Source organism: Balaenoptera borealis (assembly GCF_965194805.1).
Source record: "Balaenoptera borealis genome assembly, chromosome: 17".
In the NCBI taxonomy this organism is placed as follows: Eukaryota; Metazoa; Chordata; class Mammalia; order Artiodactyla; family Balaenopteridae; genus Balaenoptera; species Balaenoptera borealis.
Genome location: NC_138876.1, coordinates 67,402,007 through 67,418,602, shown reverse-complemented (window position 1 = coordinate 67,418,602; position 16,596 = coordinate 67,402,007). Strand labels below are relative to the sequence as shown.

At 37.6% G+C, this 16,596-nt stretch overlaps 1 protein-coding gene across 15 annotated transcripts in view; it reads right to left on the bottom strand.

The window, feature by feature from the left end:
* EYA1 (EYA transcriptional coactivator and phosphatase 1) overlaps nt 1-16,596 on the bottom strand; it is a 324,909-nt gene that overhangs the window by 102,099 nt on the left and 206,214 nt on the right. For 13 of the 15 annotated variants that reach the window (XM_082363451.1, XM_082363452.1, XM_082363442.1 and 10 more), the window contains one exon: nt 12,927-13,064. In XM_082363451.1, the coding sequence (XP_082219577.1) occupies nt 12,927-13,064 (138 nt within the window). The remainder of the gene's footprint in view (nt 1-12,926; nt 13,065-16,596) is intronic. The other 2 variants (XM_082363448.1, XM_082363447.1) reach the window with 1 other exon arrangement.

Genomic DNA, 16,596 nt, shown 5'->3' with positions numbered 1-16,596 from the left:
TCCCTGAATTCCCCTCTTCTCCTCTTTCCTCCTAAGCCTGGGTTACTGAATTTCTCTCTGTCTCCCTCTTCTTCTCTGTGATGTGTATATTTTATATATATGACATATATGAACAATAAAAATGGAAAACATGCATTGAATGCTTACTACATGTTAGGAATAAGTTCACCTTTCACATGCTTTATCTATCAAAATAACTCCATACTATAGGGAACCAGAGGGTGAGGTTAGGGTAATATAGCTTCCATGGGATGGAAGTAAAATTAAACATGGCTCCGTCTGGTTTTAGAGTCTATACGATGCTCTCTCATGTCCTCTTACCCTGTTCTCTGTTGCTTTATGGGAAGATCTGAAGTTTACTAAAGTGTTCCCAGGGATCATTCTACAAGGATGAAAAAAAAAACAAAAACCATAGGAAGCAAACAGAATCAAAATAGAAGTGACAAGAATAATCATACTTAAAACATATCAAGGGCTTACTCTGAGACAGGCCAATCAAATATTTTACATGTTACAACTCACGAGCTCTTACAACCACCCCTCAGGAAAGTACTATTATACCCCATTTTACAGATGAAGACACTGCCCAAGATTATAAGCAAGTGTGGCAGACCTGGGGTTCAATCCCAGGCCATCTGGCTCCAGAGTTGAAGTTCTTAATCTCCGCCGTGTATTGCCTCTCAAAGTAACCAGGGTTCTTTTTCTTTTAATATATATTTTTTAACCAACATATTCAACATATGGCTAACTATCTGCCACGGAATCACCAGAAGGTGTTTGTTAAATGGCACAAATCTGGGCCCCTCCTCAGACACAGAAATCACCATCTTACTGAGGCAGGAGGGGTAGGATGTGACCTGAAAATCCACAGGTTTACTGAACACCTAAAGTCCCTGATTTCTAGCCACTATGTTTTCGTACCAATTCAACTAGTGTTTTAGCAACTGCTTCAAAAACCCCCACTAGTATAAGTTTTGTTTTTACACTAAGAAAGTAATCACACTCACCAGGAATTTAAAGAATGGAAGCTTCTCAGAGACTGTTTCGGGTATTTGTGGCCCTTGAGCTGGGTTAAACAAAGCTCATAGGGAGTAAAGGGTCCCATTGTGATAGCTGATCTGATGCAGATTGGGTGCCAGTATTACCAGATGAATTCACCAAAGCTTAGAACACCACAAAGCAAAGGCAAAATAGCAATAACAACGCTCCTAAGAAAGCGTCCGTGTGTAGCTACTAAACCCACTTCCTACTCTACCCAGGCCTGGGAGACGAGGCACATTTGTGTAGAAGGCCACCATGTACCAGACTTAAGCATGTATGCTACAGGGGAGAAAGGGCAGGACATGACCAGGAAAAACAGACCTCCTTCTTACATTAGGATCCATCCTCAAGAGTTTCTGTTCGATCACAAGAGTCTTCACTTACAACGTTAGGTCACAGAATTAGGCTTAGTATTGAGAACTCATTTATCAAAATAATATAGAAGTATTTTCCTTCCTAGATACAAAAGATTTTACATGAAAAGTCACCTCTAGATAAAGAGAACAGAAATATTCTATGATACATTGTTTTATATTTTATGTAACATATCATGAAAACTCCCCAAAGTAGAAAGAATTCCCATTTAGAATCCATTATTTCTCACTCAAGGAGTTTGGCAGAGATTGGTTCAAATGGAGCTCCAGTAATGCCCAATATTATTCTTCGTAGAGTTTGGAATTAAGTTACCTTCCGAGCAGGGTGGCAGTGGTGATACTTTCTTCCCCACTAGTGAAAAGGAAAATCTTATCTGTTTAAATAGTTTACTATTGTGAAAAATCATAGCCATTCTTCTTTTTTGGCAGGGAGGGGAGACACTCATTTCCAGACTAGAACACTGGAAAAATCTTTCCTTTCAGAACTTCTCTAAGAGACAAAATTATTTTTCATTCCATTGTCTTCTTTTTAAAGTTGAGAATTTTTATATTCTGAATGGGAAGATTATATATGTTATACTATGAAAAAAAGAAAAAAACCTTTCCAAGTTAGTTCGGTCCACAGCAACTACTGGCACATCTAATTGGCACACTTACTACTCTAGAGGGTGTTGTGGACCAAAAGAAGCGGGTGTCATGAGTCTATCCTTTGAGGAAAGTTTAAAAACACACAATCTCATGAAAGCACCACCAAGAAACATTAGCTTGTGTTACCTACATGAGCACCACAAGTTCTGACATGGAGCTGCTCAGTCAATGAAATGAAAACATCTGATTAGACTGAGACGGGCAATACACAGAAAATACACAGAACATGTCAAGGAGCGTATTCCTGGTACATAGTGAGTATAAACTATCCAAAGGAGAAGATCTGAGAGTGAAAGGTTTATAGGGAAGTAGGGAAAGAGACTAAAGGTAGGTGACAGAAGTTTCTTGATCATTTAAGAAAAGAGTAACAGTTCAGCAAAATGACATTCTTTATCGGAAAAACCCAGGAATCTGAATGTTGATCATACCAATATTAGCATATTGGGACACAGGAAATGTTATGATTCTGATTTTCCTTTTAAGGACTAGAGGACGTGTTATAAATGCAAAGATATTTTTGTTTATATAACTGGGCCTGGAGATGGGGGTGGGTTAGCATTTGGGGTGGAGAGGTGGGGCTGGGGGTGCCCAGGAGAGGAATACACTCACCAAGCTACTTCCCAAGGCCTGCCTGCCCACAGCTCACTACATGAATTCAGGATGGGGTCCCGCTATCCTGAAAACTCATGTTATTCATTCTTGCACCTCGTATTTAATGCTTCTCTCCGTCGATCCCCATTTCCCATCCTTCATGATCTGGCTAAAGTCCTGTCTTCCCAATAAGCTTTCCCTGACTGTTCTTCTCTGCACTGATTTTACCTTCTGGGAACTCGAGCTCACTAATAATTGATACCACTGGTCTGAGAACAGCACTAAACAAGCCTGCATTGGTCTTGCTTTTATCCTGACCATAAGTTCCTTAAATTCACGTGTTATACTTATTCACCTGTCTCACATGGACAAGGAGAAACCACATCTGATTAGTGCCTTTGAAGGGTTTCGTGTAGGCTCCAGTAGGAGACAGAAGTGGTACTTGAGTTTCAATCCAGGATGGTAATGACAACAGGGTCCAGTGAGAATACGACTGTCATAAAGAAGCAGGTGTAGTAACAAGAGGAAACCTTTCCACAATTTTGTGTGTGTGTGGTAATGGTGGCAGAAGGCTGTTTGGAAGAGCAATTTGAAGGGCCAACAGATATCAGGAAAGGAAAGCATCTCTCAACTTCCTTATTTGTTTGGCAATGAAAAAGACAGTGGGGAAAGGAAAAATAACCAAATAATAATTGTTTATTTCTCAAATTTTATCTAAAGGACACACACTTTACTGGTTTCTTTTAAACTGGATGATATATGAAGGCTTTAAAAATTAGATTATAATCACTACTTTAGATGTAAATTACATGAAGAATATTAAATACAGGACTTAGAAGCACCTTCTGGAAGGATTTAAAATATGTCTGAATTTCCGGAAAGAAAATCCAGCAGGGTTTTAAATCAAATAAAATATTAAATTAATTAAGCATCATGAATTTTGAGCAGCTCATAAAATATCACTGATCTAGCTCAGATATTGGTATTTCATGGGTACATGAATGAAAATAAGAGCCTTGCTTGCAGATGAAGAATCTCAAATTCAGAACGCAATAACATCCTACGATTTTACAGTCCATTTATATTTCAGTATTTCCACATCCATTGTCTCAGGTTATTTCCCACATCAGTATGTGAGGTAGGATCCTTGTCAGAGAGAGAATGGTGATTTCCTGGCCCAAAGACTCTGAGTTAGGGAATGGCCATTATCTCCACTTCCAGGCCACCATTTACCATTTGACCACACAAAATGCACCCTTTAGATGCTCTGATTCAGCAATGTTGAAATTGAATTATATATTGTAAAAAGTCGTATTTTTAATTTAACTTCAATTTTTTATTATTGACATAGAGTTGACTTACAATGTTGTGTTAGTTTCTGGTATACAGCAAAGTGATTCACTTATACACATATATATATATATTCTTTTTCATATTCTTTTCCATTATAGGTTATTACAAGATATGGAATATAGTTTCCTGCGTTATACAGTAGGTCCTTGTTGTTTACCTATTTTATATATAGTAGTTTGTATCTGCTAATCACCTATATGTGAATCTAAAATATGATACAAGTGAACTTATTTACAAAACAGAAAGAGACTCACAGACATAGAAGACAAATTTATGGTTACCAAAAGGGAAAGGGGTGGGGAGGAGAGAAAAGTGGTATTAATTTTTTGCTGGACAAACATCACGGACACACAAAGGGTAGAGACAAGGGAATCTGAGAAATTTCATAAATAATGATCTCATTTCTAAAAGACTTCTTCATTGTAACTCTTTTGAGGCTGGTAAACAATTTTAAAAGTAAATTATATAGTCACCCAAGGATAGTGTATCAGAAATATTGGCTTTCTTCTTGTCACCATCAGGGGTTGCTACAGGGAAAAGGTGGTGGTCTCGTCAACCAACCGTAACAAACAAGAAACAGTTTTGCTAGAAGACCCTGTGTGGCCACCCAGTTCTATAGATGCTAAGCAACTGTAGTTTAAAAATAAACCAACCCCTCCAAACCTTTATGAATAAATCCTTACTACTTTTTCACAGTTAAGAAGAACCCAGCCTATGTTGATTTATAACATGATTTAAAATATCAAATCAAAGTTTTGTGTGTGACTTAACCTGGAGAACGCTGCCCAGCTATAACTTCAAAAAAAAAAAAAAAAAGGTAACATGTAGGTCAAAGGTCTACTTAACAGAGAACAAGGACTTGCATTAAAAACCAGAATCCCAGCCAACATAAGAATGCTGGAACCTGCTGGGGCCTGTCTGTATTTCCCATGTTTTAGAGCATTTTCTAGCACTTACTTGGCAAGCAGGATGCTATTTGTCCCTCGTGTATTTTCACAGAAGTCCATTTGCTTTCCTTCCCTGGCCTCTTTGCCATGGGCTATGTCCATCATCGGGCGCAATCTATGCGGCAGAAGTCAGTGGAGCTCCCTGGGGAAAAGCCTCTGAAGGCCAGATGGGCTATTTAAAACCAAAGTTTTCCCCTTTTCTTACAAGAAGGCTTTTAAATGACCAAGTTTTCCTTTTTATCTCAGTAATAGTTTTTCTATTTCAAAGACAATTTGCAACTAGGGTAATAAAGACTACAAATCCTTGTTATTTATCTTTCTTCATCTATTTCTCTATATTTTAATAAAAACCAATTCATACCGACAATAATATGGGTATTGATCTCTGATTAATTATTGCTATTACTGGATTTCAAAAGATCTCCATACAATTTTCAACACTTGTCATTTGAAATAACACAAGATGCCAAAAGAACCGAAACAAAATATTACTGTTAAAAAATCAACTTAAGCAAAAAAAAAAAATTCTAGAATGCAAAAAATTCCACAAACTAAAATATAAATGTGAGTAGAATGGGAAAGCAATTAAGAGAAATTGTGAACATCAGTGCAAGCTGCAATAGCTTTTCTCCAATTGTAACTCTCATCTGTCATTTTTATGCCAGAAAGTGCAAATCTCAAAGGCTTTATCAGAGCAGATTATTAAAAAGGTTTAATAAACATTTTCTTAAAACCATATATTTGAAGTTAGGAAAAATACCATTTCTATAGATAATGAAAAAACTTTAACAGTACATTTTGGTAAGCAATTTTGAGGTTCTAAAAAACTAATAAACTGAAAGACTTCAACTCTATATTTGAAAAGCTATAGACAGGCAGACCAACGGAAGTCAGGGTGGTTGTCCTTATTAGATTATTATTGGATGGTTCCCACTTCATAACGAGCCCCAGATCGACGAGGTGCAGAGAACTGTGGAGCTGTCACCCTTCTGCATCCCATTAACAAACCTCTGTCCTTGTTTTTTGTCTCTCCTCACTGGTTGGAACTCCAATCTCTTTAACAGAGCAAACAACATTATATACAAAGACGGAGTTCGAATTCGTGTGATTTTCTCCTCTAAAAGAGAGCAATAAAACCGAAAGGAAAATAAACGAAGCGGGGTTTCCAGAGCCCTCTGGGTTTCGGGCGTGCGCATTTGTGTAGCCCCTCCCATCTATCGTGGCAAATCCTGACACCTTCTTGCTGCAGAATGACAGGAATGTCCCCACCTCACTGCTTCTCTGGGGCACTAAAACACTCAGAAGGCATTCCACACAACCACCGCGATTCTGCGATGTCTCCATCCACCTCCACCTACTAGCGTGAACACAGGGGAAGACTGCTTTGAACAAACTACCATAATAAAGTAACCAAGGATTTTACGATGCTAAATTCCAAATTCGTTTCCCCAAATGAAGAGCACTAGAGTTCTTATGAATCTTAACTTCCAGCTGCCATTGTGACACAGACCTCTCCACTCCCAGCAAAACATTTGTATATTTCAGACATACTACCAAATAAACTGAAAATATGAGACGAGATGGTCACCCCCTGCAACTGTTGATCAATAGAACTAAGTTATTAGGGAAAGCTGGGTTTGCCTCAAAGCTGAAGCTTAACCAGTTAAGAGACCAGACTTAACTTGAATTACTTTTCGTGTGAAAATTGTTTGCATTTCCTTATCTTAAACAGATTGCTAAACAAAATGTCATTTTCTTCCTATGACTCAGCCTCAAAATTATGAACAATTTCTTGTTTTCTGTGGTCGATGGTACTCTTAAGTCTATAGTGTATAGGATGGGGGTGGGGGGGTAAATGAATGAATGGGGATGCCAGCAATAGGTCTGGAACTTGTGTTTTTAAGAAATTATAACTAAAAGCTTGATTTCAAGTCAGATGCCTCTTTTACATAAAAGGAGAATAAAATTTGCTTATGACAAGCTTGGCAGATATTCTGTGAAACAGATCAGTGAATCATAGGCTAAAGCAGTTTCTCCTAAGTTTTCTTGCCCTTAGTACATGTACGCATGCACGTGTGCACACACGCACATACACACACACACAGACATACACATAAACTCACACGCCCCCCACTTCATTCCTGTTGTCAGTGCCCTTTGATTGGCAGCATTGAAAACACTATCTACAGGATCTGCACGGTTGACCCAGGGGTCTCCAGGCACCCTCTGTCCGTCCACACTCCCTCATTCAACTCACTCATTTGCATGTTTGTCAATGGCGTGTGAAGAAAAATCTCACACCATCCAAAACTTCTTCCAGAAACACTGAAGCTGACCCTGGGGAGCATGAAGATGTCAAAAACTAACAGCAAGTATTTCACTTCCTCAGGGTGAACTCTACAGTTGTCCACGAACAGAAACATCTTGTCTTTCTCTGTTAAACTTAAGTTTCTAATCTTTCACTGGATGTACAAAAGAGATCCAATAAAAGCAGAAATAGAATTTTCCAGAATCTTGCAGCAAAGGTAAAAGCAATCAGATTTTCCAGTCCCTGAGGTTTTACTCTGTGGGCTTTTAGTAGTAGTGCATTTAAAAACTAGTGCATTTAAAAATCTGATCCTTGTTTGGCTTAAAACGGCATGTGCCAGATTCACCGAAGCCTGCCACAGACATAAGTGTTGAACATTGGAGCTGGAAGGATCCAGAAGGTTCACCCGGACTAGGTGAGGGCACCAAGGCTGGCCTAGTTCACAAGATTAGGCAGTGCCAAAATGCCCACAAATTACCAGTTAAATCTTTTCCTTAAGTGCCATGAAAATGTTAAAACACAGACAGTGCTTGGAAATGAGCTCTCTACAAAAATTTTTCTACGCTTCACGAGCTGGTATTTTTTTTTACTACTTACATAGCTAGCCGTGTAATGCAGTATCTCAGTTACCAAAAGAGCAAATCCACCCTTCAGGAAACATACTACAGGCAACTACATTTCATTGTTTTTGTAGTTTTCTGTAAGCACCTCCCCTATAGGTGTGGTCATTTAAGCGTATAGAAAACATGGCAGGGTCTGACAGTTCTAAACCATTCTCCATTTTGATGTATTCGTCAGCATTTTCAGATTCTTATCCTTCAAAGCCATTGTTCAGGGTCATTTCAGGGATGAAATGAGATAATATATGTAAAATAATTAGAAAAGTGCTGGGCATATGATAAGTAAGTGCACGATAAACAGTAGCTGTTTTTTTGTGTTATGGGCAGCAGAGTTTTCCATCTCAATACAGCATAGCTTGTCACATTCCCATCTTCCTCCCTAATCTTGGTTTCTGAACTAAATAATGTGGTGTTTACATGGCTGTTACCTCCATTTTCCCCACCAGTTCCTCGCACTCAAGTCACGCTGTGTCTGCAGGGATTCCTGGGGCGTAAGGACCTGGTTGATACCGCTTTCTTTCCCATCACTGCAGAGCTGAGTTTATTTCTTTGTCCATGGCCCTTCTGTGTTACCCATGGCTCCTGCTTTCCAGCACCCACCACCACTGCTGCCAACATAGCCATTTCTCTCTTCTGATTTTCTTCTTCACGTTCTTGGCTGTTTTCTCGTGTTTCTTCTATATGTTTGTATCATGTACACAAAGCCTGACCTTTGTTCACAGTGATTCTCCTTCCTTGCCAGCACATGAGTTAGATCTGGCTCTTCTTTTGCTATGCTTATTTGGTTACTGGGTTCTTGGAGCTCTCTTTGCTGGTTATATATATACATATATATGTATAGACACATATATAATAGTATATATATTACATTTTTTATATTTATTTCATATATAGAGATCTTTTTTTCCTCCTGGGGAATGGGAGAGAAGGAGAATTTAGGTAATGCTTCCTAATCTGGAACTATTTCAGAAGGCTGGATGATGATGATGATGATAATAATAATAATAATCACCCCTCCCCCAGCACTACCACATCACTGCCACAATGAACACAGTAAATAAAAATAAGCCTTTGAATGCGTACTACGTGCCAGATGTTGGTCAGAGTGATAAACACGGATAATCTCAATTAAACCTCACAACACTACTGTGGGAACAGATAATATTATCCCCACATTTGAGATGAAGAAATGGAGACATGAGAAGTCAAGCCCCATGCTGAAGTCCCACGGACAGCAAGGGCAGGGCTGTTGGACAGGCAGCCGGACTCTAGAATTTACGCCGTTTGCCAGAGTGCAAGATTTCACTGTACCTTTAGTCCAACCTGCTAAATCTCACAGAACCAAAGAGGTGATCATCAAAATTTTTCCTGAAGTTCATCAGCATAACACCCACTACTGAGTTAGTTTGAGTCATCTGGGTTACTAGAATATTCCTTCTAGTACTGTGAAATCCTAATATTATGAAATCTTAGTAACTAAATCTCTGAATAAGTCATCATCATACCTTATATTTAAAAGGTATATATTTAAAAGGTCAAAGGATATTGGAGAAAGCACTAGGTAAAACGCTCCCAAATCACTAAAATACATATACTGTCGTCCAAGATTCTAAGATCTTTTAACAGATATAAGATTGATATAAGCAAAAATCATTGTTATTCATTAAGGATAACAGAATTTAGAGAATTTTGAAAATAATTTCAGACATTATAGAAAGTTTTATATTAAAAAGAAGTATTGAAAAGACAAAGGTCAACAGACACCCATGACTGGACACATAAAATCATTTCATCCACTTCATTTTTTACAATGCACTTAATATTTAAGAAATACATATTAATCAGAGTTTACTTATTTATCCACATTTGACCATAAGGAGTTTATAGCATATTACGTATCATTATCTATCATCAGACTGGCAACTTCCAAGTTAATAGCATATTATTCTCTGGCTTCGTGTGTGAAAGTCATATTTTAGATTATTCTGAAAATGAGTGAGGTGCCATTATAGAAATATCCATATGAAATAATACCTCAGTCATGGAAAAAGGGCTCTAAAATCCCACTGGAAAGGCCATTCAACCAGGGGATGCCTAAAAACACAAAAAGTTGTAATGCAACATCCCAGATGCAATGAAACCTATAACTAGAAAAGCAATGCTATATTTGCTATATTTGGTGCTACACATGTCCTTATTTCTGCTTTAAAATAGAGTTTTTTCCGCCTCCAAATTAATGTTCTTTTCTCCTCTTTCATTTCCACTCTTCTCTCTACACTGACGCTATGCTTACAACTCTGACAGCTAGTTAGTCCTCTTAGGAACTTTCCGCCACATAAGCTTTTGACCTGCGAGGACAGAAAGATAAAGTTAAGTCAAGGGCAATATTTCTCGAACTCTCTGAGACATACAGCATGCTTCTCTTCTCCTAATCCTTCCCAGGCTGACAATTTAGCAAAATATAATAGTTATGTATGACTAAAAGAATAAGATGAAAAAAGAAAAGACACAGAGTGCACGTCTGATTTCACCACCATAAGATTTACTATGGACGTACCATGGAAGTTTCTAAACACTTAACTCACAATTTCTGTACTCAGCCCACTGTGGGTGGTAACCGAAGGGCTGCACGTGGGCTCAAGCCCAGGAATCACACGTGTAGTTATCTCTCCTCTCTGGAAGGCACTTCACCTGTTTCATTCTGACCTTTAGGATCCACTTCTCCTTAAAAAGACCGGATGCCCAGAGTAGAACGGAACCGACCATAGTGCCAGATTTTTTTCCCCATAACTCTCCTAAGACTCTGCAATTGCATAATGTATTTGTCCGTTTGTCTACTGTCTCTCTCCTTGACACAAATGAAAGCTTTAGGAGTGAATAGACTTTGTTTGCCTTATGATCCATTTCATTACTAAAGCCTAAGACTATTCGATTCTTTAATGAAGTCTCATCAATTTGTGTTTTTTTATCCCTTTACTTAACTGATATTCAGCATGTGGAGAAACAGTTCCCTTCCGAGAGCAGCTTTCAAGTTTTGGAATCAAGCACGTGAGTAATATCCTTCTAACACTAAATGCTATCTGTCATAAGGTAATTTTAATTTTGTAGCCATCAAATATATCAAAACTTTATAATCCATGCCTTTTTTATACCAAAGGCAAAACCAAGTATGAAAGGATTAATGAATCTGGTCCCATAAAATTTTAGCTTCCCGTGCAGGAAAAAAAGCTCTTAAAAATGATACACCGGAAATACATCTATAAAACATTACTAAAGTTTAAGAGACGTAATATAAGAAATAATAAGAGAAGACAAACACCACCATGCAAGAAAAGAAAAACTGGTTTATCGGCTCAATTTTCTAAAAATACACATGAAAACAACAATAAAATCTCGGACCTTCCAAAATGACAATTTTTTTTAAAAGTAAAATATTTAATGTGTTCATGCTAATTCACAGCCCTTCCTTGTGGAAATATATAACAAATCCTTAAAAGAGTTGAAAACAGTTTACCTAGCAATTCCACACTTAAGTTTACTCAAAGGAAATAATGAAGCATGCACATAAGATATTCGTGGCATCGCTCTAGATGTCCAATAATAGGGGGGTTAAATAAGATATATCTGTGAAACCATTAAAATGGTGCCATAAAATAGATTTTATTGATGTGAAAAGATGTCTATAACATATCTGTTACTTAAAAGAGCAGGTTGCTATGTCTACCAGTGGATGAATGGATAAAGAAGATGTGGTATTCACACACAATGGAATACTACTCAGCCATAAGAAAAGAAAGAAATTTTGCCATTTGCAGCAACAAGGATGGACTTGGAGGGTATTATGCTAAGTGAAAAAAGTCAGACAAAGGTGGACAAATACTGTATCATATCACTTATATGTGGAATCCAGAAAATAAAACGAATATAACAAAAAAGAAACAGACTCACAGATACAGAGAACAAACTAGTGGTTACCAGTGGGGAGAGGAAAGCGGGGAGGGACAAGAGAGAGGGAGGGGATTAAGGGGTACAAACTATTATGTATAAAATAAATGAGCTACAAGTTATGTATTGTACAACACAGGGAATATAGCCAGTATTTTGTAGTAACTATAAACGAAATATAACCTTTAAAAATTGTGAATCACTATGTTGTACTTCTCTAACTTACGTAATATTGTACATCAACTACACTTCAATAAATAAACAAACAAATAAAATTTTTTTAAATAGCAGGTATTTAATTCTACTATAGCTTGGCACTATTGAAAAGATGCATATCATTTGTTAAACTGATTAGTGGTAAAAACAAAATATTAGGAGAATGTTTAAATTATGCGAGAACAATTTTCAAGTATTTTAGACACATTTGCATGATAATAATCTGCTAATTACAGTAATGCCTACTCTTGAAACAGCTCTGACAACGTAAACTTTCAGCTGTCATCCATATGACTTGCACTTACATTATGTTCTGTCTATAGTTTCAAAATCAGAACCAGGGATGGGTCCTTAGAAGCAATAGCTTGAAGATGCATTGAGTGGCTGTCAATTTGATCTCCTGGTCCTTGGCAGATCATTTAGTCAACACCTATCACATGCTCTATTTCCAGAGCCGTGATAATGAAAATGAAGAAAACATACCCCTTTGAGACAGGTTGATTGGCCACACCAAGTGCCAGGGTTTTTAGCATATATCACACTACAACCTCTTACATCATTGACTTTGCTTTTTTTTTTTTCACTCTTTTTTTTAGTTGATAGAAGCAAAGGCAGAAAACTTCAACGACACAAAGTATTTTAGAGCTTTTTGTAAAAGAACCTGAGTGATCATCCAGTCTAACCCCTGGATGTTATAAATATGGAAATTTAGGCCTGGAGAGCAGGGAAGTAAAGAGCCAAACTAGAACCAGGAATCTTGCCTCCAAGCCCAGCCCACTTTCACCATCATCCACTACTTACACAGAATATCAGGTTCCACTTTAGAAAGTAATGATTGTCCCACAGGATTAATGAAAAGAGCAATGCCAGTATGTATACAGACCTTGCATCTGGTAGCTATACGGTGCCTGTCCAGGTTGAGGGGTCCCAAAGCTTGTACCATAGCTGAGAAATCCTGTCTGTCCAGGTGACTGAGACTGTGACAATCCACCTTCAGTCTTGATGCCTGCCCACAATGCACCTAAATCAGTTAGTGATAGCTTATCTATCTGTTCATTTTCAAAAGCTGGTCCATATACAAAAACACTCCCACAACTACCCAATTACAAACGCTTCCCCCCCAGTGTTATCTCAATAACCAAGGCCATATATGCTTAGAGTGAAATACTCTTCACTATAACTTCAATTAAAAAGAATAAAACCAGGATTATTACAGATTTCCATGCCTATCCGCACTATTCTTTTTTGTTGTTTTCCTGAATTCCATTTTCCATAAAATTTAACTCCAGTGACATCATTTCTATAATTAGTTGTATTGCTTTACAAGAGTTTAAGATCATCTTTACAGTCCAGAAATGGCCATAATTAAGCTTGAACTAAATTATCCTAAATGTTGTTGCATTGATTAACATCAGAATCAAAATATTTTTTCTAAAAAGTGATTAATTAGAGTCTCTAGCCTCGTAACATTAAAAACATTTTTTTTCTTTACTCTTTCTATCACAAAGCTGATTTTAGTACACAACGCATTTTGAGGTCAGAGGTAGCAATATTGGGCATAGAACTAAGCAACACAGGGGGAAACCTTCTCCCAGATATCCAGATCCTACCAGGCAGTAAGCACAAGAGAAGCAGAATAATAAAGAACTCAATCCTGTAGAACAGCATAGTGCTTTATAAACAGCACAGAGAAATTGACAGGTAGTTCTCTTTTTGTCCCTTATAGTTTCAGGTTTTTATTCAAATATAATTGTTTTAAGTGTAACATAAAGTACACTTTCTTTTCATCACATCATAATATAAAAATAATGTATTTGTGGCCCCCCCAATACTTCCCAAAGTGCCAGGCTGACATCCTAATTTCAGGACTTGGGTTTGGCGGTATCGTTGTACAGGGCTCAGCCCTGGATCATAATTAAAGATAGTCATGAAAGTTAACAACTGTCCTTAATTCCCACAGAGGTAGGGGATGAAAATTTCTGCCAAGGGAATTCACATTTTGGAATAATTTTACTTTGCACTTAAGATAAATAATATCTTTGGGATCTAGAATACACAGTAGTCTCACTGTTTATTTCCATTTTAGGGGAATTTCATCAGTAGAATGAAGTTAGGTAACTTTCCTAAGGCAGTGGAAGAATCTGACTCTTGGCGAAGAGAGCCTACTCTAATTCCTGAAGTATCTCTAAGTAACCTCATGATGGCCTTACATTTCAGTTTAGCATTTTAAAACAATGTGACTTTCCCTGTACAGGCAATCCCAAACCAATGAATAACCCACACTTATAAATGGTCCCTGGAAAAACAAGTGTCCAAGACAGGTGGTTAGATGGCTCTAGAAAACTCCCTTCCTTTTCATGGTGTCACAATAGGGATTTTCCCCCTTCTCTCTCCATTTGATGCTATAATGATCTGCTTTCAGTCTTCACCCGTGCCACCTCTGTTTTTAGCCTGGAGGCTCAGGATGGGAATCTTTGTGATAAGAACAGGTAAGGAAAAGCAGGAAGAGGTAGAAAACACCCATAGCCACACCTATGTCCATAGCTTCTATCCACAAGCTGTCAAACTCATCTCACTGGTCAACTCCACGCAGATCCAGTGAAGAATGGCATGACCTCTTCCTCCTCACCGACCCCTTGCTCTTACTATGAAAAGATTTGCCTGTCTTTTCTTACTGGGTCTAAGTGAAAAGTCAGGGGACACAAGTCCTTGGAGAAGGTCTTCTAGAACTATCAGGACCTTAACTATCAGCAGTTAAAACCCCTAAACGATGCGCTCTTCCTTCAGAACAAGCAAAGGGGAGAAGGCTGCCATAGTTTTCCATGCACTGGCCCCAGAAAAAGAGAATGGCTGGTCAGAAGCACAGGGGCATCTCCTTGTCCTCAAGGTACAAAAAGAGAAGAAAGGAGGTGATCAGAAAAATGCTAAGGACTGAGAATTAGTCCCAGGAGATTTATAAGCATGGAAGGTCCTGGGATCAGAGCCCTTTACACTGCGACTCACTCTCACCACCTCCCCGATCCCCACCTACCACATGAAAATCCCGTCTTCATCTTACTAGTTCTGAGCCTAACCTCTGCTCATCTCACTCTACTGAAACAACTATTTCAGACAACAGGGCCATCTGTTGATGGTTTAGAACTAGAGAAGTCCTTACCCTGCAGACCAGAAATTGGCAAAGGGCCCTTCCATGACTGAATGGGGAAGAGAAATTAAAACAAGAGACTTGTGTGAGTGGCAGCCAAGGCAGTAACAGGAATGGTACCTTCCCCTGGCAGCACTGATAGGTCTACAGTACTTGAGTATTGTTTGTACTGGAAAATACATTTCTACTTCAAATAATTAGCTTACAAATAAATTTTGAGAATATAAATTGGGGACTGCCTTAACTCACATTATAGAATTGAAGTTACGCAATTCCAATCATAGAATCTTTTTCCTCTTTTAGCATAAGAATAGTTTAAAAGTAAATTACAGACAAATTTGATCTATATTTAACGTTATTTTGAGAAACGTGACTAAAAGTCATGGAAGATAATTCTAGAAAGTCCATTTTATGGCTGTTTTTAAAGTCTGGTTGAAAAACACCTCCCTAGATCACATTCAGTTGTGATCTTTTTAAAATAAAACTATGAAAGTTGAAGTCATACATAATTTAGATTTTAATTTCTATATATTTTATAAGAAATTTATATATGGCCAATTTGATTTGGGGTAAAGACAGAACAAAAAAGCAAAAAATAATTTACCTTCTAATGATTAATGAAATGCTTAAAGAAGAATATTATTTCTTTCAATATACTGAGAAAAGATTATGATGAAATAACAATAACAGCAGAAGCATAATTAGAATATTGATCACAAAATACTCCACCAGTCTTTTCTATCAGTCTTGCTTCCAAACTTTCATGTATTTGTTTCTGGATCACTAGGTTTTATTTATTTCTTAATAAAATGCCAATAATTCATATTTTTCTCTTCCAACAAGTTGCAGTTTGTTTAAAATTACAACTACCATTCAATGGAAGTGAAGGTATTCTGGAATCCTAAGCTTTTTAAAAATTAAACTTTGAGGTTTGGCTGGATTTATTTTTAATTTACAGGTATTGACCCTGTAACAATTGAGTTAAATTACACCAAGATAAAGATAATCTCCAGGTGGGAAGGAACAAATAGGGATGTGAGCTTTAAATGTTTCCTGATTGGCCTCTTTAAAGTGCAGCCCAAGCCATGATATAGATCACTTTTCCTAATGGTTGATAATGCTGAAATTTGAGACTACTACCCCCCCCTCAAGTTTAGAGCCAGGGTTTGTTGAATTCTGCTTGTACTTCTCTAATCATAGCTCAGCATCTGATAAATAGGAAATGAATCTTCACCCCAAAAGACTTCATTCACAGAAGTTTTATCAGAAATATGCACCAAAATACTTTGGATTCCAGAACCAAGTGCTCAAGTGGCAAATTAAGAATTGAGATATAAATGGAAAAAAAAATAACAAAACCAAAACGAGAGCAAGAGGGCACATGAACCCATGGTATTTGCCACCTCTG